General features: G+C 37.8%; 1 protein-coding gene across 4 annotated transcripts in view; it reads right to left on the bottom strand.

Annotated features, from left to right (window-relative positions):
- Window positions 1–24387, bottom strand: part of LOC106074618 (choline transporter-like protein 2) — a 77691-nt gene that overhangs the window by 25751 nt on the left and 27553 nt on the right. The window contains exons 1-2 of one of the 4 annotated variants that reach the window (XM_056042837.1): window positions 22413–22633; window positions 153–451 (exon numbers count right to left, since the gene is read on the bottom strand). The exons of 2 other annotated variants lie outside the window; for them this stretch is intronic. In XM_056042837.1, the coding sequence (XP_055898812.1) occupies window positions 153–237 (85 nt within the window). In that variant the 5' untranslated portion in view covers window positions 238–451; window positions 22413–22633. Of the gene's footprint in view, window positions 1–152; window positions 452–22412; window positions 22634–24387 lie in introns of those variants that run through there. One more of the 4 variants, XM_056042838.1, reaches the window with a different exon arrangement.

Raw genomic sequence — 24387 nt, 5'->3', positions numbered from 1 at the left:
ATGGAATATTAAAAAAAAACACTTAAAAATTCACATTTAAAACATTTCTAAAATAAATATATAATAAAAATATTACATGTGTTCAACCGTTAAAGAAATTAAAACCTGGCAGCATCTAAATCTAGATCTAGTTTTAAAAAACCAAAACCAACCATTAGTGGACGATGAAGCGCCCTTCTTTCCTTTAATATCCGTGAACGTCCCTCCATTGCCTTCAGTATGCTGTTTCTTGGCCATATCCAACACTCGAACAGTTCAGTATAATTGATTGTGTACAGATCACACGATATGTACATCAAGTATGTACAGCTTTTAAGTACACAAATCACTTATTTTAAGTTAACATTATGCCAAACACACTGAACACAGTCTATTGGTGACAGCGCAGACGCACTTGTTTAGTAACTCTGCTGATACTGTTCTATCAACAAGGAAGCGACTTTGCTAAAGCCTATAGACCATTTAAAAAAACACCTTATTTCAGCTTTTTGTACACAGGTCGTTTATTAGACTAGTGCCGGAACCACACACCTGAGTGTAAGAGTAACACTGGTACACTAGAGACTCTTGTTTCAAGAAGTAATTATCAGCCGTAGATAGAAAAAGAGAGGAGGGTGTTGCCCTATTGAACAAAGAGTTATGTTTCACACACACACAAGCACACAGACACATTGGTTTGACATGAGGATAAGACGTTAATGTGTCACGTGATTTCTTATATCATAGATACACGGAGGTGAAAGAGGAGGCGATGATACGAATTCCCAGAAAGACACGATGACAATGGGTGTGAGGGGAGACAATGGGTGTGAGGGGGAGTCAATGGGTGTGAGGGGGAGTCAATGGGTGTGAGGGGAGACAATGGATGTGAGGGGGAGACTATGGGTGTGAGGGGGAGACTATGGGTGTGAGGGGGAGACAATGGGTGTGAGGGGGAGACAATGGGTGTGAGGGGGAGACACTGTGTGTGAGGGGGAGACAATGGGTGTGAGGGGAGACAATGGGTGTGAGGGGGAGACATCGTAAACAAAAATGTACACAGTTGGCGACATCTATCACAATGGTCAACACATCTTCGGAGATTAATTGCCATTAACATCTAAGATGCTTCAATTTTAATTTTCTACTGTCAGTGTTTAGACTCTAGTAGTTTCAGATGGTACCACCGAAGCCATTCTATAACAGACCTATTTATATATAGGTCTGTGGATTCAGCATTGAACCTATAAGACAGATGACCACTTCGCAATATGCAATGCAATTTTATTTGATCTCTAGTGATCTTGGAAGAACTTGTGAGGACCAACAATGTCAACGACCAGTAAATACCTTCTCAAGGATATTATGTACTAGTTGCATACAAGTTGGCAATAAAAAGCGTTTCTTTGAAAGGAAACAGTAGGGCTTGGCTCTATAACCCACCATCTACTAATTTAACAACAGTGCCTGTCATAACTTTCAGTTCAAATAGAAACAGGAGCACAATATCGCAATAAATGTGCCAGCGATAGTTTCAATACCTGTCCTGACTTGGCACTTGCTAGGTCATATTGTATCGGGCATTCTGACTTCCTGATTCCAGGGAGGCTTTAGTGTATACCAAACATTAATGTGTCATTATAAAACAGGTATAATGAAAATAGGAAGATATTGATATATGTACTAAATCCTATAAAATATTAGGTTCACATTGAGATGTCATTAAGTATTTCTTTATCAATATTAAAAGAGTTTTCAATAAAGTGTAATTTCAATACTTATGCAGAACGTGGAAACCAGATTTTGTTTTTATTTTCTACATTTACAAAGCCTAAATCAACTTACTTCGTACTCCCTCCGGGTACTAATCCTGTACACGTTTTTCTACCACTCCCCCCCCCCTTCTCGGATCAAGTTGAAACTTTGCACAATTATTCATTGTCGAAGAAACACTGGCGGATCCAGAACTTTGGAGTGGGGGGGGGGCGATTTTTTTCCAAACCCTAACCCTAACGCCCAGTAAACCCTAACCCTATGCATAAACGTGCGTACAGCATATATATATTGTTACAAATGAACAGTGATAGGTAGAGGTCAACGTATGACCCCGGCGAGATGACACAGCAGCTGGTGTTCCCTGGAATCTACATGTACAAACAAAGACAGGATGTGACGTGTCCTCACGTGTTGTTCCAGGGGACGAATAGATCTAAGTAGAGGGACAGTTACTAATGAACAGTGACAGATAAAGGTCACAACTTGTGACCCCGGCAAGATGACACTGCAGCCGATGTTTTCTGGAATCTACATGTATAAACAAAGACAGGATGTGACGTTTCCTCACGTGTTATTTCAGAGGATACTAGCCGTGTTTGTGCAACTTTGGACAAGCGATTAGGGACTCTATATAAGCCAGAGAGTTAATGTGAAAGTCAGTCGTATGGAGTCGTGAGTGAGCCGTTACAGTCGATACAGACGATGTAAGACGTGTGCGGCTCTGTGGAAGAGAAATGTGTACGACTCGGTGCAAGTTAACTAGGGTAGAGTTAACTGGAGTGGACTACTGTCGTTAAAGTCTATACAGCGAACTACAGTGGACTTGAGCCGTTACAGTCGATACAGTCGATGTAAGACGTGTGCGGCTCTGATTCGGTAGACTTGAGTGCGACTTGGTTCAGCTTTAGGAGACCTGGAGCGACACTGGGAAGTGTGTCGTTGGTCTGTTCTGTGGAATACGGCTCGAGGAAAGTTGAGAAGAGATGAATTGCAACGAAGTGAAGAAATGCAGTGCAACGAAGTATAGCTAACTGTAAACTGACAGATATTGTACAGTCTTCTACGCTACATGTTACAGTAATGTTAGAGTTAATAGTCATTAAAGTTATATGAAACTGAAAGTTTAGTCGTCAAGTTCTTTACAGTGTTTTTATTTGTATGCCTACTAATACATTTAGCCAGAAGATTCAGAAATACGTAACAATATATATATGAGAATAAAATAAGACTGTTTCTCAATCTTCGGAGAAAAAAAAAACAGGAAAAAAAACTGTCATGTTGAGGCCTTTCTCTTGCACGCTTGGGGGTCTGGGAAAGGGCTGTAAGTTTCCTCAGTGGGGTTCGGGGCGAAGCCCCGACACCCAAAAGCGCTTTCTTGCATTTTTCACTGCAGAAACGTATTCTCCTGACATCTACAGCTTATTATTTATCAGTGGGGTTCGGGGCGAAGCCCCGACGCCAAAACCGTTTTCTTGCATTTTTCACGGCAGAAACGCATTCTCCTGACATCTACAGCTCATTGTTTATCAGTGGGGTTCGGGGCGATGCCCCAACGCCAAAAGCGTTTTCTTCCATTTTTCACGGCAGAAACGCATTCTCCTGACATCTACAGCTCATTATTTATTAGTGGGGTTCGGGGCGAAGCCCCGACTCCAAAAGCGTTTTCTTGCATTCTTCACTGCAGAAACGCATTCTCCTGACATCTACAGCTTATTACTCATCAGTGAGGTTCGGGGAGAAGCCTCAACGCTAAAAGCGTTTTTTGGCATTCTTCACTGCAGTAACGCATTCTCCTGACCTACAGCTCATTATTCATTCTATTATAAAGGACCTTTTGAATTATGTGGAAAGAAATTCTAATATGAATTTATAGTCCCATAATACATTGCAAATACAACCGATTTGTTCTTTGAAAAGATAAGATACCCCACATATTTAGATTAAGGCTTTGAGGATCGCCGCCGAAAAAAAAAAATTCGATTAATAATATTCAATAAAATGTAAGCATAAATTGTGAGTTACAGTCCTAAATTTATTTAACTAGAAAAATATGAGATAGAGTAAAGGTTGGAAAAAGTCGACTAGGAAAAGATCATCTGGCTTTTGAACTCATCTCAACCGTGACTGTTATATTGAAAAATTTCGTTTGAATTATAACTTTTCCAAAGCAAAGTCTTTCTTAAAATAGTTATGATAAATTCATGTGAAATTAGACAAACTCTGTCTGGAAAGGGGAAGGGCGGTAAAATGAAAACGATTAATCCTCCCTCCTTTTTATAATTTCTGCTAATGATTGCATTTTGCATTAAAGAATAGAGGTTGGGCGACTCGATATAAGAATTTACTTTATAGCATATATAAATTATATTAGTGACAGATTTTTTTTTATTTTGTAATTTCTTACTATAATACAAAAAGAAAAAGTATTGGTTTGTCCGATGGGGGGGGGGGAGGTGATTGCATGTATCGCACTTCCACCTGTTTATATTATATAGATATTCGACTAATTTTGTTCACATACTATGATTTCTCCATAAAAGTAGGACCGCCCCCCCCCCACTCAAAGGGTTTAGATGGGAAGGGCAGTAGAGGTTTCGCTCCTCCCCTTCCAATCGGCCAAAGATGAACGACATAATATAAAGACCTGTTAAAATACCAATAAAAAGTTTTAATCATATAGATATTTAATTGATTCTGTTAGCAAGCTGTGATTTCTACAAATAAATAGGACCGCCCCCCCCCACTCGAAAGTTTATGGTTGGGGGGGGGGGGCGGATTGATGCCATCGCCCCCTCCCGACCCTACCAAATCGGCCAAAATACTAGAAAGGGGGGGGGGCGAAATAATCTAAAAATATATTGAAATATAAATAATTAATATATATTATTAAGATAAGTAATAAATTCGTATACAAATTGTGTGAATTCTATACTAAAGGGTCGGACGAGTGGGGGGGGGGCGATCGTTCCTACCGCCCCCCCCCTGGATCCGCCAGTGCGAAGAAAACATATAAATCAATAAAAAACAAGGTTACAAAAGACAGTTTGTGTGGAAACACAAACTCAAAATCGGCCCCCGAAGTAAAATGTTTTACATAATTCGGATAATCCCTCAGAGTTGAAGATAGTTTACTTCCTAGTCCAAACCTCCCGCAAGACGACGGGGGATGGGAGCAGGCAGGGTTTGAACCTTCGATCGTCGATAAATCCAAACGACAGTCCAGCGCGCAAACCGCACGACCAGTGGTCCACCCAGGTAGGCTTCAATGTTTTCAGAAAGAACATCCGAATGAAATTATATCAAAGACAAATGAGAGATAAGAATGGAGAAAGAAGGTTAACAGATTTTGTGTAGTGCCCCAACCGTCCCGCAGATCAAAGGATACGTGAAAGTGAATGTAAAGTTAGATGTGAACCTGGCCTAACTAGTTTGTGGTCTATAGGGCAGATGATGTAAAGTTCATCTGTTTTTGTGGCCTACGGTTAACGAGGGTGTCATGTAGCCAGCACAACGACCAACCGCCTTTGCTTTTCCCCAACTAATGTCAGGTACCCATTAGAGCTGGGTAGACTCAGAAGTTGAAAATCCCAGTCTTTACCAGGATTCAAACCCGGGACCGTCGGTTCGAACTAAATAAGTTAATTGTTTTGAAAAGGCTCAATCTCATATTCGAATCCTCAAAAAAAAAAAAAAAAAAAAAAAAAAAAAATAATGTATAGAAAAAAAAGTTCACGAAAATAATGTTTATAAGATTACTATTCGTCTTAAACTAGGTCTAACATATAATGCATACTAATTAGCTTTTTCTTATAAAAAAAACTGCTTGCATAATTGATTTTAGAAATTAGAATTTTCGCTTTCAGGAAAAAAAAAAAGTAGCCGTTGCATCAGAACTTTGAATGGTCTAAAATATTGTGAAGTCGGATTTTCAATATCTCTTCTAGTTTACGAGATCTAAACGGGACGGACGGACAGACGGACAGACATTTCGCACAAAACTAATAGCGTCTTTTCCCCTTTCGGGGGCCGCTAATAATTGACCCATTAGTTAATTAAAGGTAATTAATAAATGATGTTGTTGTTTTTTTTTGTATAGAAAAGAGGAAATAAATCTTGCAGTATCAATCGATATGGCAGTAATTTTGCGGTTCTTTTAATTTCTCTTATAAAAGCATCCTTTTTCTTTTTAAGTATTATTGTTACATTTTTCTTTTTTCTTTTTGAAAGCTAGTTTCCTAAGTTTTTGTTCTATCAAGGAAACAGAACTCTTCTGTATCCACGAGTGTATGTATAACGTGAAGAATGCGTCAACTGCCTGCTTTTATCAAGGTGTCTTTTGTTGTTGTATCTAGACTTTAAAGGTCGAGGAAGTCAAATGAATATCCACTATGACATATTTCATTGCGACACAGCGAGATATTTAAAGGGTTTTCTTCTTGCTGTTCTACTAGCTGAGTCTTGTTTATCTAAAACTTGTAAATATGAATGACAGTCGAGCATATTTTAGGGTCCTAGCCCCCCCCCCCTCCCAAGGCCCAATTAGTTGTCTTTTTTGTTAAACTAAACTTTTTTCTTTGACATTTTGAACTTATTTTCTTCGCTTTCAGTGTGAACGTGTGTCTGTAAGAGGGAGGAGGGTGTACGTGCAATATTATTTGTGTTTTATTTCGATGAAGGAACTAATGAACGACAAGTATTTAAAGTGACAAACGAAAATAAATGTTTTGAAAAGAGATCTATGTATATACACTGTGAGACAGTGTGTGTGTGAGACCGTGTGTGTGAGACGGTGTGTGTGTGAGACTGTGTGTGTGAGACGGTGTGTGTGTGAGACGGTGTGTGTGTGAGACTGTATGTGTGAGACAGTGTGTGTGTGTGAGACCGTGTGTGAGACAGTGTGTGTGTGAGACCGTGTGTGAGGCAGTGTGCGCGTGAGACCGTGTGTGAGGCAGTGTGCGCGTGAGACAGTGTGTGTGAGACTGTTTGTGTGTGACTGTTAGTGTGTGACTGTTTCTGTGTGACTGTTTGTGTGAGACGGTGTGTGTGAGACGACTGTGTGAGACAGTGTGTGTGTGACTGTGTGTGAGACAGTGTGTGAGACGACGTGTGTGAGACAGTGTGTGTGTAACTTTGTGTGTGAGACAATGTGTGTCTGAGACAGTGTGTGAGACGACGTGTGTGAGACAGTGTGTGTATGTGACTGTGTTTGAGACGGTTTGTGTGAGACACAGAAAGAGAGAGAAAGAGAAAAGAGACAGTGATAGATATAGAAACAGAAAGAGAAACGAAAGAAAGAGTGAAAAAAAAACACAGAGAAACAGAGAGGAGTAATAAGATAGAGAGGGAGAGAGAGAGTGAGACTGAGAGAGTCAGAAAGAGGTGGAGAGTAAACTAGAGAAAAAGAGAAATTGAACTAGAGATTGGAGAAAGAGAAATACAGAACTAGAGAAGTAGAAGTAATGTTAAGTTAAACAAGCATTGTTTGTGTACAGAGAGAAGTAATGTTAAGTTAAACAAGCATTGTTTGTGTACAGAGAGAAGTAATGTTAAGTTAAACAAGCATTGTTTGTGTACAGAGAGAAGTAATGTTAAGTTAAACAAGCATTGTTTGTGTACAGAGAGAAGTAATGTTAAGTTAAACAAGAGCATTGTTTGTGTACAGAGAGAAGTAATGTTAAGTTAAACAAGCATTGTTTGTGTACAGAGAGAAGTAATGTTAAGTTAAACATGCATTGTTTGTGTACAGAGAGAAGTAAAGTTAAGTTAAACAAGCATTGTTTGTGTACAGAGAGAAGTAGTGTTAAGTTAAACAAGAGCATTGTTTGTGTACAGAGAGAAGTAGTGTTAAGTTAAACAAGAGCATTGTTTGTGTACAGAGAGATAGAAGTGATGTCAATGGAAAAACCAGTAGAACATGTCACCAACAATCAGCCCATTAATTAGCAATCACCAGAGTGACTAGATCAACAGATGAGCATGCAATGTGTGGTGCAGGCTGGGATAGGATTGCTTAAAATAAAGAACAATGGAGAAAATAAGCTAACAACTTAAATACACGTTTTTTAATTGTAATTGTTCCGTTTTAATTTAACACTAGCCTCGTAAAAACTTTTGCAAACACCTGCAAGTTATAACATAGTGCTTTTAGAGTTGATCTACACTTTATTATTAGTTATTGTGTAGGCAGGAGACACATTGAGACTATTTTGACAGTATTTGGTAAGAAAATAAAAGGAAAACGCTTAGTACAGCTTGGACATGTCCCTAAGTTATGTAAATTGATCATAAAGTTTCAGGAAACAATTTCGTTACACATCAAATGTTTAAATGTTGTTTTTTTATCTGCATTATTAAAAGTGACAAAATATGCAGGCTGCAACTGGGTTTGATTAGTCACGTGAAACATTTCACTCACCCTAAACCTTCGGAATCGAAAACATTGCCATTATTATTAATCCATCTAAATTTAGATACAAAGTCGTTGGCTTCCTATACAAATGATAAGAATAAATGAATGTTAAATCTAGTCTTCCTAATATACGAAACAGGATGTCAGGAAGCAAAGGTAAAATCATTGAAATAAAAAAAAAAGCTTGTTATAGTCTGTACGACAGAAAATCTGTTCGATATTAATTTCACGACATAGACAAAAGCCCCCACCTCCTCCATATGTACATGTCACGTTATTGTGTTGACATAGAGAGTCACGTGCAAGTCTACATCAACAGCAAACATCAACATAGCTATTAGACTACAATCCTTGTCATAATATGAACGTAATCAATAGATGCTCTGCACGCTGCGTCAGGGGGGGGGGGGAGCTAGTCAGAGGGAGGACCGAAGAGAAACAACTATTGACAGGAGCCATGGTGACAGTGACATTTGTCATGATGACACTGTGATATTGGCGCGATATGAAAACTTTACTTTTAGCTATGTACTCTAAATAATCTGTTATCATATATATCTAGTGGACCTTAACAGAGCTGACACTAAAGTTTAAATAATTGAGCTGAAGGCTCATGTATCTATGACAGAATTCGTTGATCTATAGTAATTGTATTTGATTACGAAAAAAGTGGCTTAAAGATATTCTCATTATGTTTACTAAATTCTTCGTCAAAAAGTATTTTGTGACCAAAAGGAAAATGTAACACAATTGCTTTGAAAAGTAATTTTAAAATATTCCGATATTTACAAGGGAAAGTGAGCCATCCAGTAACACATAGATACCTTGCTACTTGCTTCTACTTCAACTTCCTCGTTGTCATTATTATGTTGAAGCGTCCAGATGACTACACCGATACTTAAGACTTTAGATGAACTGCGCAGTGGTTTCCAAATCAGGGAGCTCTCCATGTAGTTTTCTTCTTATAGGTCCAGTGTCTTGCTCGGGCCTCTTGCTAAAGAATGCAGCTTTGAAGAACATGGTCAGCATTCTCTGGTGACACTCTACAAGGGCGGATTTCACTGGTTCCAATTTGAAGCTTCTGGAACATATGTTGTCTGTGTCTGGTTCTGAGGCAAAAGATTAGACGTTGATCTTGTCGGGATAGCTTACAGCAGGCGTCGTCTTTCTTGGGATTCGGAAGAGAGCTTGTCCATTTCTCATAAACTCTATTCCGCTACTTGCTAAGAACTGACGTCTGCCAATACATTTTGGTGTTATTAAGGCAATAAATACTTATAAAATATCAACAAAAAAAACGGGTGAAGTTAATAAGCATTAAATGGCTTTTGAAATGTAAAGGACCACTTTAGACACGTTTAATACAATGCTATAGGAAACTTGTTGTTCGGGGGGGCGGGTGCTTTGTTTACACATGTGAACTCTTATACAAGTAAGTTTCTTTTTTCCCTCTAGTGTAAATGGATGCAATTGTAGATTAAATTGTCAGTAGCGGACCAATGTTAGGCTAGCCGAAGCCTTTGTCATCAGCTATTAAATACAATGTAATAGGACTGCCTTATCGCTAACCTGAAATTTCGCTCCAATATTTTTTTTTGTTTTGGGAAATCTCCTAAGTTCACATTTAATTGAACTTTGCCCTTTTTAGACGCTCTATTCGTTCTGTTGACACAGTTCAAAATAAACAATCGGTTTGAGTGATTGTTTTATTGCTCTCACACCAGTTGATGAGATGAATCTGCTGATTTTAGCATGCGTCAAACCACAGGACAGTTCTTTCTAACAATGAGTCCCTAGCTAATTGTGCGTGCAGCGACAAAGTTGCATAGCAAAAGTCTGCAACTAGGGTCTAGAGTTTGAATCCATTTGAAGGATGCAACATTAATTCGGGAGTTCTGAGTCCACCTATCTGAACCTTTAATTCGGGAGTCCTCTGAGTCCACCTATCTGAACTTTTAATTCGGGAGTCCTCTGAGTCCACCTATCTGTAAATGTCCAGGAATATAGTCCTGGTCAAGGCAAAAGCAAACAGAGTGACCCCTTTGTCCATCGTCGTCTACACAAGTAAGTAGACCCATGGGCGTAGCCAGGGGGGGGTTCTTGGGGTTCAAACCCCCCCCGAAATGAAATCCCCCCCGCAGGGGGGGGGGGGAACGGAATTAAGTGACTGATTTTTGCTTTCATTTTGTTTATTTTAGGTGAGATTTTAATACTAAATCATCACTTACCACAGCACAGCCGAGGCAGTTTTGAGTTAAAAACCCTCTACCAGGGGGTTTTGAGTTTAAATCCCCCTACCAGGGGGTTTTGAGATTTAAAAAACACCTATCAGGGGGTTTTGAGATACAAATCCCTCTACAAGGGGGCTTTGAGTTTAAAACCCCTACAGGGGGTTTTGAATTTTAAACCCCCTACCAGAGGTTTTTGCAGTTAAATCCCACTCTTCTATAAAACAAAACAAAAAAAATGCAAACAACAATCCCCAAATTCCAACACCACAGTTGAGGAAGATTTTGATTTTAAAACCCCCTCCAAAATTTACGATAAACCCCATCTTCAATATAAAAAAAGCGAATTACACACTCAAAATTCTATGAGCGTAGCCAAAGGGGTTTTGAGTTTAAATCCCCCTCCCCTCCAGTTGGGGTTTGAAGCTAAAAAGTACCTCGTCAATATAAAAAAAAAAGCAAATTACACACTATAAAATCTATGAGCGTAGCCAAAGGGGTTTTGAGTTTAAATCCCCCTCCTCCAGATGGCTTTAACTTTAAAGTTTAAAACCCCTCCAGATGGTTTTGAGTTTAAAATTCCCTTACAGAGCGTTTAGAGTTGAAAACCTCTCTCTTCAATATTATTTTAAAGCAAACTACAGTCACCAAATTCTATGATCGTAGCTAAAGGGGGTTTTGAATTAAAAACAAAACAAAAAAACTCCAGAGATTTCTTAGTTTAAAACCCATCAACAGATGATTTGACGAAAAAACTTTCCTTTTCGATATAAAATCTAAAGCAAAATACAGGCATGCAATTCCAAGAGCGTAGTCAAGAAAGGTTACAAATTTCTACCAGTGGCTTGGGCTCCATTAATAAAGTGTGAATAGTCTTCTGCCGAATTTGAAAATCATTAAATGTGTCTCAACAAAGATGACTAAGACAGATTTTAGGAGTCAGTCATAGAGATCGGGTCTAAATCAAAGAAATCATATGCCGAACTGGGAGTCGAATCCTTTGTAAGGTTGTGACAGAGCGTCGCATGAGGTTTTGCGGGACATGTTCTCACACAAAATGAATTACGCAAAATAAGAGTTGCGGAAACAGCTTGCCGGAAAATGCGCCGAACGGCGCGAGAGGGTCTAAGTCAGTAAGAATAGCACATTAGGTTTTTGAAATAAACTTTTTAATAGCAAGATAATGCACTGTAGATACCTCAGAATATGCATTTTGTTGGCTTTCAATACCAGAAATAGTGCTCGGCGGCGGGGCTTCGCCCCGCGCTGGGGGAGCGCTGCGAACTCCCCCAGACCCCTTGCTAGCAAGGGCGGGGAATCTACAATAAACAATAAACGTCTTCCGAAAGGGTCAGAATGTAATAAAGATTAATTATGTACACACACACACACACACACACACATATATATATATATTATATATATATATAATTTTTTTCCGCGGGGGGGGGGGGGTCAGGGGGGAATCCCCCCCCCAAAACCCTCCCCGAAAAAAAATCCTGGCTACGCCCATGAGTAGACCTATATTTGTGGGGGGTCACTTAACACTGTTATGGAGCAAGTGGAAGCAAACACAACGAACGAGTTTTAAAGTAAAGTGTCACCGTAGTTATTTTAGATATTATGAATGTGGCTGTAGTTATGTTTGATGCTGTGCTATCATTGTCGGTTCATCAATGTAGGCGTGGTGGTGACATTGGGTTCATGATATAAATCACAGAATAATGAAATGATGCTGGATGTAGCAGGCACAATAAGTTTAATATAACACCACATAGTGAATACAATATACAATTCGACCCAAGAATGGTCAGTATTAATCCAACAGAAATATCACCGATGTAAGAACTTAGTAACTATTCTATAACCAACTACTTTAAACATCTAACTCTACTGCTTGTATATTAAGTGACTCTATCAAGTGCTTACTACAAGATCTCTATGTGGACTGACTGCCTTTAACTCTCTGGTTCACCTAAGGTCAAAAGTGTTCACCTTAGTGCAACATGGGTTGTGAATAAGATTCACAATATGGAATTAACATACACAATACAGAATTAGGGTTTCTACTCTATGGCACCAACTTTGAGGTGGTGACATAAAGTAATAAATACAATGTGTTATGAAAACATATATATATATATATATATATATATATACATATATATATATAGGCCTATATATATTTGATTTTTTCATTATATAATGACATTGATATATATATATATATATATATAGGCCTAAATATATATGTGTGTGTGTGTGATAGACGGGAAGGATTATCTATCTAGTGTCATTGTATAATAATTGGTTTATCAAATCTTTGCCCTAAAGACTAAAGGCAATACTTCTAACATCAAACATCCTCCAAAAGCTCTATAATAGTCAACAGTACGTTCTGGTTTGTCTTCTTATGTATTTGAAAGACTAGCGCTAGGTATTAAACTGCACTTTAGCCGTGGGGCTTTTGTTGTGTTCGTTATTCACACAAACTTGAAAATAAAAAAAAAAATGTGCTATTTCCGGATTTTGGACATAACCTGCCGGTCAATCGAGAGCATAATTTTCCCGCCTCATAACCTTGACACTTACGCGTTAATGTAAGCAGCTGATGACAGGTGAAGGAGAAACTGAACGAACTTTTTATTTGGAAGGAATTTGGCTACAGCATGGCGTAATGATACACTTTGATATGATTATTTTTAGTATTTAACTCCCAGTAGAAAGTAGGTCATAATACACTGAAGGGGCAATCCTTTACAGCTCACGTATCATTGCATTATATCAAAGACACGTCTTGATTTGCAATTACCCCGATGCAAAAATGTATGCGTGTTTTTTTCCAAATATCTTAAAGAATGTAGGCCTACATATAGATCTATATGAGACACTTGAAGCTGAAGGTATGATACACGCTGAAACTACTTGAAACTTGAAGTAAGCTACGAGAAAATGTAAATCTATGGAATGTGTCTTGATCTAAGTCGGATGTATAGATCTGTCGGGTGTATAGATCTAAGTCGGGTGTATAGATCTAAGTCGGATGTATAGATCTAAGTCGGGTGTATAGATCTAAGTCGGATGTATAGATCTAAGTCGGGTGTATAGATCTAAGTCGGATGTATAGATCTAAGTCGGGTGTATAGATCTAAGTCGGGTGTATACATTTAATTCTTTTTTACGTTCCCAGCATTAATTTGGCTCTTTGTACAGGTCTTCAAGTCAAACTTACAGATAGCAGTTCGTCTAGATAGTAAAGATTTGATGAACTTATTCCAAATAATCGTTTCTCATACGATGTATTATTTTTTTTTTATATAAAATAACGTTACGTCAATATTTTAAAAACAAATAATATATAAAGTACCAGCATTAACAGCCCATTGATTTGGTCCAAGTTCCAAGACTATACATTGTTTCTTTTCTTATTACACCCTACAAATGCTTACGCAATACTTTGGCCGTACCCCTGACCCTTATTTTTTTTTTTTTTGGCACTTTCAATAAAACTGCTCGCATGCCAACAACCTCACATTTGGCCAGTGTATTCGAGTATATGTTACGTTGAATCAAGTGTTAAAACGTATCGAGGTTATAGATTTTGTTTCAGCTTTTGTGTAGATCGAATTACTAATTTTAAATTGTGCAAAAACACTATTTAAAAAATTTATAACAATTTTTTTAAAAAATCATGCGGTTCGATATTTGAACCACTGACCTTCTGATGTAGAGTCTGACACTATACCGACTAGAAATTACTCACAAAATCTAAACGAAAGTATAAATTTGAAAATTTTAAATATGGCGGATTAACTGAAAAAGGTTGGGTCGAAATTACGAATAAGAATCGTTTTCGGTAAATGTAACGGCTGTGGTTTTGATCGTAAAATGTGCTTAGTAGTTCTAGGCATACGGAAAGTAGTATATGGTTAAATTTTTGTTTTCGTCCAAGGCTAGTGGGAGAATTAGGGACATGTCAGTCCATCAGGGACCTTGCCTTTAAATATATAGATAGGCTATAAAGATAGATTTGGCTTATTTTCATATTCTCTTGCAAAGCTTATCTGTCAAGACTTTACTAAATAAATCAAATTACTGGTACGAAACAAACTCACAATAAGAGCAGACGCAACGAGACCGTCTGCTTCGATGACCTCCTCCGTGAACTTTGAATTTGTGTACGAGATTATCTGCCAACGGAGTTTTTTATTTCAGTTATGAATGTCTTATTAAATCTTGCCAGCGCACTATATCAGGTACCGGGTACTCATTTAACTCTACGGAACTGTGTATGTTTTCAAAGTGTCCCGCGTTCTGATCAAAACAACTCCATAAATTCTAATGTGCACCTCAGTGTTTTCAACTACATGAAGTAAAAGAAATGGAAATCGATTTATCGGTAATTAGTAAAGTTAATATCAGTGTTAATAAAGTTAATAACAACAACAAAAACTTAAAAGGTTTTGCATCGCACCGCTAGACATAGTGTATATATTTGTGTGTGTAGAGAGCGGGATCTCTGCAGCGCACTCTAAATACAATCCTGTAGCTTAGATCTCGATATATATACAGTCATGACTTCAGATCTTTGAATCTTATTTAAAACTGACTTGTGTATTTCTTTAAGAGAAAGACTTACAGACACTTCTAAAAATATATAATAGTCACGTGATGTCTAAGTCACACAATCGATTGAATAGTAGGTCGACTGAAAGTAGAATTGCCAATACTAACACTACACATTAGAATTCAAACATGCTGATTTCACCCGGCCGTCAGGGCTGACTAGATTTATTGATGTACTGTAAAAGTCTAGATTTATGGATGTACAGTAAAAGTCTAGATTTATTGATGTACTGTAAAAGTCTAGATTGCCTAACCAAGAGACGCACAATAAATAAATAAAACTCGTAAGGACCCCCCGAGGACCTGTCTAACTCACACATGACATTGCAAACTATAATGTGAACTAGACCGAACTGCCCTGTTGTGTGCTATCGATCAAAACAAACGATTTGAAACAAAAATGTACAAGCGTAAAGAAATATACTCGAGATACAAGTAGCTACTAACTCAAAAAGAGTTTTTAAAAAAAAACGTATTTATGAAGTTGATGACTTTGCTCTCAACAGCCAATGTGCAATTACTCGTATGGGCAGGATTTAATCCACGAAAGTGAGATATTATAGCACAGTTCAGGACAGGCCACTGACCTGTTGGCTCATATTTCTCACGGCTATGGCCAAATTTTGATTCACGGTGCCCCCGCTGCGGGGAAGAAGAGGAGACCGTGCCTCATATTCTGTTTGACTGCCCCAGACTTGCTGATCTCCGCCTCGACAGGTCTGGGAAACCAAAAATTCTCGACCTGTATGGTGACATGTATGCACTACGCAAGACAGCAGGGTTTCTGTCCCAGGGCTTTTGCAAGAGAGGATTAGAGCCTCTCAAGCCTTCACTCAAATGGAGTTTGATGATGATGAATGTGCAATTAAGAATTTTTAAAAATTCCGCCCCAATCCGCACCCCTACTCTAAACAAACTCCTGGTTGTGTCCATGCTCCTTCTTCCCTAATGCTATTAGAGCATGGAATATGTTGCCTGAGTCAGCCAGGAACACCAGTGACTTAGCAGAATTTAGGTTATTGGTTAATATGCATGACTAGATTCATGACGCGTTGGACATAATCATCTTCTTTATTGAAGTAACGTCTGTATTAGGCTATATAAGATAAGATAAGATGTCGAAATGTACTATAGAAGATTCTAGTTTGGTGATCTAGATAAAGACCTGGAAACAAACATTAAAGGACAGTCTAGACTAGAATATTCTAGCTAGTTAGAAGTATAGTACTGGTGTAGTTAGATCTTATACTCCTTTATGACAAGAAGTAACAGAAATTGGAAAGGGTGGAGCTGAAAGAACTGGGTTTATGTATCGGTTGAAATCAGATCTAGACTCACAGCTAAACTTGGCCAAGATCATCACGCGTGACGGGCGATTTGTTAAACCCGGATAAAGTCGTGTATGAGTCACGCCTATCAAATGTCATTGTTTATCAATAGACTTAGGCTAGTTACATTGTACATTAGATAATGTCAGTAATCATATTTCTCCTAGTTATATTATATTCATTAATTAACAAGCAGTGAAGTCTATAATAGTATTCAGTATTCAGAGATATTGTACAATAATTTTGTATTAGATGCGCATTATCTTTTAGTCTCGTCGCATTAATTACTGCATTTTGTGTAGCCACAAAAAAAAAAATGAAAGCAATAAGGCACCTTGCCGGAAGTTTACGTAAGCAGACGATACAGCACAAACATTAAACAAAACAAAAACAAGTAAAATCAAGTAAACCATAATTTACAGAAATTGAAAATAATGTAGTTACTTAACAAGTTTCTTACAAAGAATCTATTAATTTACAAAAATTGAAAATAATGTAGTTACTTAACAAGTTCCTTACAAAGAATCTATTAAGTTTAGGCCTATAAGTTCTTGCTACTAATGTTTATCTAGTCACATATTCTTGCCTAGTCTCCCGATGATTGCCTTTTTATTTTTTTAAGCCAGACCAAAAACCTTTTTTATTTAAGTTGGTTTAATAATATTTGAACTAAAAAACTGTACCTCTTTTTAAAACATTCGGCTCTAAATGTCAAAACTGAGGCCCAATCAATATGTCTAAGTATAAACCCATACCGGAAGTTAAAATTAGATACGACGTATTACAATAGCCAATCGCTCAAGGGATAGGATATAAGCCTTGAGATTGAGACTATTAGAATAGTAACACAAAAGAAGGGTTATTGTTTTAAGTCCCTTTCTAAACACGCCCAATGCACGACACTTCAGGTAGACATTAACTTGACTTGTTTTCTCTTTCTACTCGCAATGGGATAGGAAAACAATTAATTTTAAAATAGCTTAGTTCGTTCACTTCCCTTTCCATTGAAAGGAGTGACTCCGTTTGACCGATTATGGTAACATGTAGGTGAAACTGTCACAAGAAGGATGTAAATCTTAGGTTGCACCAATGTTACCGCTGGTGGTTTGGCTCAAACCTTCCACTAAATTCAGTTTAATTTATGTAACAAGAAAAAGACTGGCAGCAAAATATCGATGATTACCTTTTAAAATCGAAATCTTATTTGAATAACGTGAACTAAACCCGATTACCACCAAGTTACATTTCATATCTAATTTGACTGAAACCCGCTAAGCCACTAGTGGCACCCACTTTAGTGTACTTCCTCCCCAGCGTTACCCTCAATCAGAGAGGAGACAAAGTTGTTAAAAGGGTAACAGAGGGTGTGCGCCACTATCACCATCCTCCCCCCCCCCTCCCCACACGGAGACACAACCGACGCACCTTATTTGTTGGTAAGTAAGTTGTACATGTTTTTAGGGGAGTGGATGGGACATGAATATGATGGATGTCTGGTCGTGTGGTATGCGCTCTGGACTATCGTCAAGACGATTCCAGGCTCGAATCCTTCGCCGCAATCCACCGCGGTCTTGTTTGGGCCAGGATGTAATAATCTTCAATTCTGAAGGAGCATCCGAAACAGAAAACATTCAAATTAATGAAACCAACAAAAAATTATTAAATATTATCATCATCCTTTACCTCTATGTTATAACAGCTTCTCTTCTATCACTTGGATGAAAAAAAAAATATTGTTACAAGGATATAAAATTCAACGAACAATATAAGTGTAAATGAGATTTGGAAGCAGATGCCAAGTAGCTGGGCATGACGTGGGGGCAGCTGGAGAGATTGTCCCGAACCGAAACGTTTGGAAGAAGCTCGTTAGTACCCCAGATGGGACTACAGGCAGATAAAGAAAGAATAAGATCTCCTTTGTCCAAGAAACGCATATTTATCTAGGGCAAAACTACATTTAGAAAAGATCCAGTAATGTGTAGAGCGTAACTTTTGAAAACTTTAAAGTCTGTCAGTCAATGAGGCCCAACTCATACAATTAAACAGTCCAATGAATGTTGAGTCTGTCAAAGTCATTGAGGCCCAACTCATACAATTAAACAGTCCAATGAATGTTGAGTCTGTCAAAGTCATTGAGGCCCAAATCACACAATTAAACAGTCCAGTCAATGCTGACCTAGCAGTCAAGTGAATACCTAAAGCGTATGCTTTTTGTTGATCTGACCTCCAAAGTTCAACCTACGGAAGGTACAGGAAATTCTCGTGAGGTGCAGTCTTTGTAACAAGTTTTGTTTATACGTACGGACTTCGTTCATTGCTACGTTACCCTTGACGTTCTGTCATCTCGATGGCTCCGGAAATAAGTCTGATTTCATGCTTTGAATGCATGTATCAAGAATCAAAATAGTTACATAAGCTTTAAAAAAAACACACTGTATCTAGGTGTTTTAACCCTCCCCCCCCCCAAAAAAAAAATATATATATTCGAACGCATAACGGTTTAAATGCAGACCAAGCCATAGATGATATAGATGCATAGATAACCGATAGATTTATAGTAAAGAGATAGTGAAGCAGAGCATATAGTCCTCACTGATCTATGTCTATTTTGAAAGTAATTTCTTCTTGAACACGCGTTCATTACCGCCCAAAGTACCAGACTGACCAATACAAAACCCAGACAAATGATTTCTCTTCTGAAGAATTATTCACGTTTTCTGCACCAATGAGAAATGGGAATGCTACTTAGAAAATTAACAAATAAGTGCAACATTATCTTTATAATGGAAAATAAATTTGGTTTTTGGAAATAAAGAAGTGTAGAATGGTTGTCTGCCCCTTGTCAAGGTGCGAGCCACTGCACACAGACAAATGGAGTTTCTCTTGCTGTTACATTGACTAATTTACTTTTAACGAGATTTGAAATGACTGACACATTCATTAAATTCATATTGCGCTGCAAATGTAGGACCACTAGAGTGACTAGTTTGTTGTTATGATTATTTTATGCAAAGTGTTTTCCACCAGAAATAACTTCTCTGTACATGTGATATCATTGAGATAAAAGTACTATAACCATAGTGACACAGGCTAAAATGCATAATCATATATAGGCCTGTGCTGTGTATTCTAGATTTTAAAAAAACCGGTCAAATCAATGTATATGATCCAGAAAGGTTGATTTAGGCCAGTGCTGAGACACAAGAAGGGTCCTGGGCTAGGCCGTGCTACCTTAGGCTCTTGACCAACAGAAAACACCCTCCCTCCCTTTTTTTTCGTTAAACACACATACACACACAACCGGCAAGAATAGAAAGACATTTCGGTCACTATGTCTTGAGAGGCAGAAAAGTTTTCTAAAAAAACCTTAGTCCATGAACTATACTCTAGAACGTAGGGACAAAGCCATGTCACCTGTTCTACTTGTCAGTTATAGTATCGTTATGACATTGACATTGATAATTCTACTGCATACTAATTATTGACTAGGCGGTCGTGTGTGTGCTCGTTTCGCCGTGCTTGTAAACTTCAATGAGCGAACAACACAAACACAAAATAACGTGTTGTCTATCCTGAACTTAGGAATAGACGGAGGTTGTTTTTTTTTTTATTGTGAGCTTACATTTATTAAAAAAAACTCCGACACCCCCCCCCCACCCCACTCCCGGCTAAAAAATGAGCATCTTAAAGAAAGTGTTAAAATAAGTATTTATATATTCAAAATGTAAATTGAAGTGATAAATAAGCAATAGAAAAAAAAATACTTTTTTTAAAACACAGCTTATCTGAGGGAATGAACAGCTAAGTACTGCCATTTATCTGAAAATCACAGAGTTTAGCTCCCTTTCTGTTATATAAAACAAAATTAATTAATTAGTACTAATTGATTAACTAACCGACTTTGGATTGATTCGTGTATTTAAGTCCTATATATAAATCTATATATACTCGGCCTACAGACGTAAATGTTCAACTTGATCCCAGAATTTGAAGAGAGAGAAATAACGAGTACAAAACTTGTACCAGACAGACAGACAGACAGAGTTGATATAAGCTTTGTAAAAAGAACATGAAAGAAAGACGGTAAAAAGTTTAATGGTAAAAAAAAGATAAGGCCCGAACTAAGTAAATAATTTTCTTACTATCGGTAGAACATAATGTCCTCACACCATACCAACATGGCTTTAGGAAATATAGATCATGTGAAACACAACTAATAGGACTAATTGATGATTTTTCAAAAGGTTTAGATAATAGTGAACAAATAGATGCTTTCTTACTAGATTTTTCTAAGGCTTTTGACAAAGTTCACCACCATAGTTTGCTTAAAAAATTAAAATATTTCGGCATTAATGGTCCACTGCATCAGTGGATTAAAGACTTTCTGATAGGGAGAGAACAAACTGTAATAATAAATGGCTCTAAATCAACACCGATAACAGTAAACTCAGGTGTACCTCAAGGAACAGTCTTGGGTCCACTACTATTTTTAATTTACATAAATGATTTACCAAATTGCATTAGTTCAGGAACAAAAGTCAGATTATTTGCAGACGATTGCATAATATATAGAACAATAAAAACAACACAAGACACAGATATTTTACAAAGAGAATTAGATGAATTACAGAAATGGGAATCAAATTGGAGCATGTCTTTCCACCCAGAAAAATGTCAGTTGTTAAGAGTAACAAAAAAACTAAAACAAATTAATTCCACTTATCTTATTCATGGCAAACCAGTATCACAGACTAAAAACGCAAAATACCTAGGTGTTATAATAAATGAAAAACTATCATGGAATCCACATATTGATGAAACTACAAAAAAATCAAACAAAGCATTAGGATTTATTAAAAGAAATTTCTATAAATCAAATAAGAACATAAAACTAAAATGTTACTTAACCTTGGTTAGGCCAATAATAGAATATGCATCCTCCGTTTGGGACCCCTCAACCCAAGAAAACATAAAAAAACAGACACAAAATAGAGCAGTGAGATTCATAACAAACGAATATTCACATTTGACTAGAGTAACACCTTTAGTAAAATCACTAAATTTAGAAAGCCTTCAGGACAGAAGGCTCAAAAGTAAAGTAGCAATAATACATAAAACACTGAACCATAATCTTCAAATACAAAAACAAAATTTAATAAAATACTCTGAAAGACACAAAGATAAAGGCACATTCCTCGTCCCATATGCTAGGACAAATTTGTACAAATACTCCTTCTTCCCTAGTGCTATTAGAGCATGGAATGGGTTGCCTGAGCTAGCCAGGAAAACCAGTGACTTGGCAGAATTTAAGTCATTGGTTAATATGCATGACTAAATGCAAGACGCGTAGGACGTAATCATCTTCTTTTTTGAAGTAACGTCTGTATTATATAAGATAAGATAAGAACGAAATCAAAAGAGGGGATCTAAAATCCAGGAATCGAACTGTTTACCTGCAGTCAAAAGGATCAAAGACTACCATTCAACATTTAGTTAACTTCACTAACATGTCTTAACATTTCACAGTAATCTCTGGTATCTATTACTATAATTATGCACATAATATCACAACATCTAGATCTAATACGCCTACAATTATGATTTGTTATTACTCTTAGTAGTATTTGTTAACATATTCTTATCTTATGAAGTAACGTCTGTTTTATATAAGATAAGAAGAAGATATGAAATACAGACGCTACTTCAAACAAGAAAATGACTAGACCCTACGCAATGTGAGGCAATATATTAGGCTGGCATACCTATTAGGCAACTAGACAAAGGAAGCTTACATTCTAGTTCGAATTTTTCATCTAGAATCCAGAAGAACTAAATATCTTCGACAGTTAAGTAAAATACCCCCTCCCCCCCCCAAAAAAAAAAAAAATTAAATCGCCACCAAATACAAAACTTATAGATTTTAATTTAGATTATTAGACAGAGATCTCTACTCTATCAACCATTTCACATACATTTCAGTATAGGTCTAAATTAATTTTAAAAAAAAAGTAACTTTGAATCTATCTAGATGTAAACAGATCTAGCCTAAAGTTATAGATCTAGTACATGTAATTAGGCTACACTCAAGTTTTCCAACGACGAAATAAAATCCACGAATAACTGTCTTAGTAATCCACTCACAGCGGGTAAAACTATTCACTAGAAATGAAATAGATCTAGATTAGCAAGTTTTTGGATTGAGTGCATCCGCTTTAGTGACATGGTGTACAGTAACACCAAACAGCAACACAAAGCAGAAACATTGTTTTTATAGTGGAGGGAGAGTGGGAGACTATCACGACATCGTTTTAATGAAACCTGTGTATGTGTGTGTGTGTGTGTTGTTCGTGTGGCGGAAGGTCGGTGGAAAAAGAAAAAAAAAAAAAAGGGGGGGGGGAGAGACGAGATTCACGATGTTAACCTAGGCGACACACTTGAAAATTAGGTCACACACCTGATTTTTTTTTTCTCTATCAAGACCAAAATTGAGGCAGATTTTTCCGTTGTTATGTTTTGAATTTGCGTTGCGTAATAAACAGACTTATATCTATATTCGTAGACCACGACCCAGATCTAGAGGACAAATGATAAAACTGTAGATATATAATATAAGGGGGAAAAAGGAACAAAACGGAGGGAGTCAAACAGAGAGAGAGAGTAGAGACTGAGACAGTGAAGACAAAGAGAGAGAGAGTAGAGATAGAGACAGGGAAGACAAAGAGAGAGAGAGAGTAGAGACTGAGACAGTGAAGACAAAGAGAGAGAGAGTAGAGACTGAGACAGTGAAGACAAAGAGAGAGAGAGTAGAGACTGAGACAGTGAAGACAAAGAGAGAGAGTAGAGATAGAGACAGGGAAGACAAAGAGAGAGAGAGAGAGTAGAGACTGAGACAGTGAAGACAAAGAGAGAGAGAGTAGAGACTGAGACAGTGAAGACAAAGAGAGAGAGAGTAGAGATAGAGACAGGGAAGACAAAGAGAGAGAGAGTAGAGACTGAGACAGTGAAGACAAAGAGAGAGAGAGTAGAGACTGAGACAGTGAAGACAAAGAGAGAGAGAGTAGAGATAGAGACAGGGAAGACAAAGAGAGAGAGAGAGTAGAGACTGAGTCAGTGAAGACAAAGAGAGATAGAGTAGAGACTGAGACAGGGAAGACAAAGAGAGAGAGAGTAGAGATAGAGACAGTGAAGACAAAGAGAGAGAGAGAGTAGAGATAGAGACAGGGAAGACAAAGAGAGAGAGAGAGAGAGTAGAGACTGAGACAGTGAAGACAAAGAGAGAGAGAGTAGAGATAGAGACAGGGAAGACAAAGAGAGAGAGAGAGAGTAGAGATAGAGACAGGGAAGACAAAGAGAGAGAGAGAGAGTAGAGATAGAGACAGTGAAGACAAAGAGAGAGAGAGTAGAGATAGAGACAGGGAAGACAAAGAGAGAGAGAGAGTAGAGACTGAGTCAGTGAAGACAAAGAGAGAGTAGAGACTGAGACAGGGAAGACAAAGAGAGAGAGAGAGTAGAGATAGAGACAGGGAAGACAAAAAGAGAGAGAGAGTAGAGATGGAGACAGTGAAGACAAAGAGAGAGAGAGAGAGAGTAGAGATGGAGACAGTGAAGACAAAGAGAGAGAGAGTAGAGATAGAGACAGGGAAGACAAAAAGAGAGAGAGAGAGAGAGTAGAGATGGAGACAGTGAAGACAAAGAGAGAGAGTAGAGATAGAGACAGGGAAGACAAAGAGAGAGAGAGAGTAGAGATAGAGACAGGGAAGACAAAGAGAGAGAGAGAGAGTAGAGATGGAGACAGGGAAGACAAAAAGAGAGAGAGAGAGTAGAGATGGAGACAGGGAAGACAAAGAGAGAGAGAGAGAGTAGAGATAGAGACAGGGAAGACAAGGAGAGAGAGAGAGAGTAGAGATAGAGACAGGGAAGACAAAGAGAGAGAGAGAGAGTAGAGATAGAGACAGGGAAGACAAAGAGAGAGAGAGAGTAGAGATAGAGACAGGGAAGACAAAGAGAGAGAGAGAGTAGAGATAGAGACAGGGAAGACAAA

Source organism: Biomphalaria glabrata, chromosome 9 (genome assembly GCF_947242115.1).
Source record: "Biomphalaria glabrata chromosome 9, xgBioGlab47.1, whole genome shotgun sequence".
NCBI classification, from domain to species: domain Eukaryota; kingdom Metazoa; phylum Mollusca; class Gastropoda; family Planorbidae; genus Biomphalaria; species Biomphalaria glabrata.
Note: the sequence above shows the minus strand (reverse complement) of the source record. Positions and strands in the feature narration are given on the sequence as shown.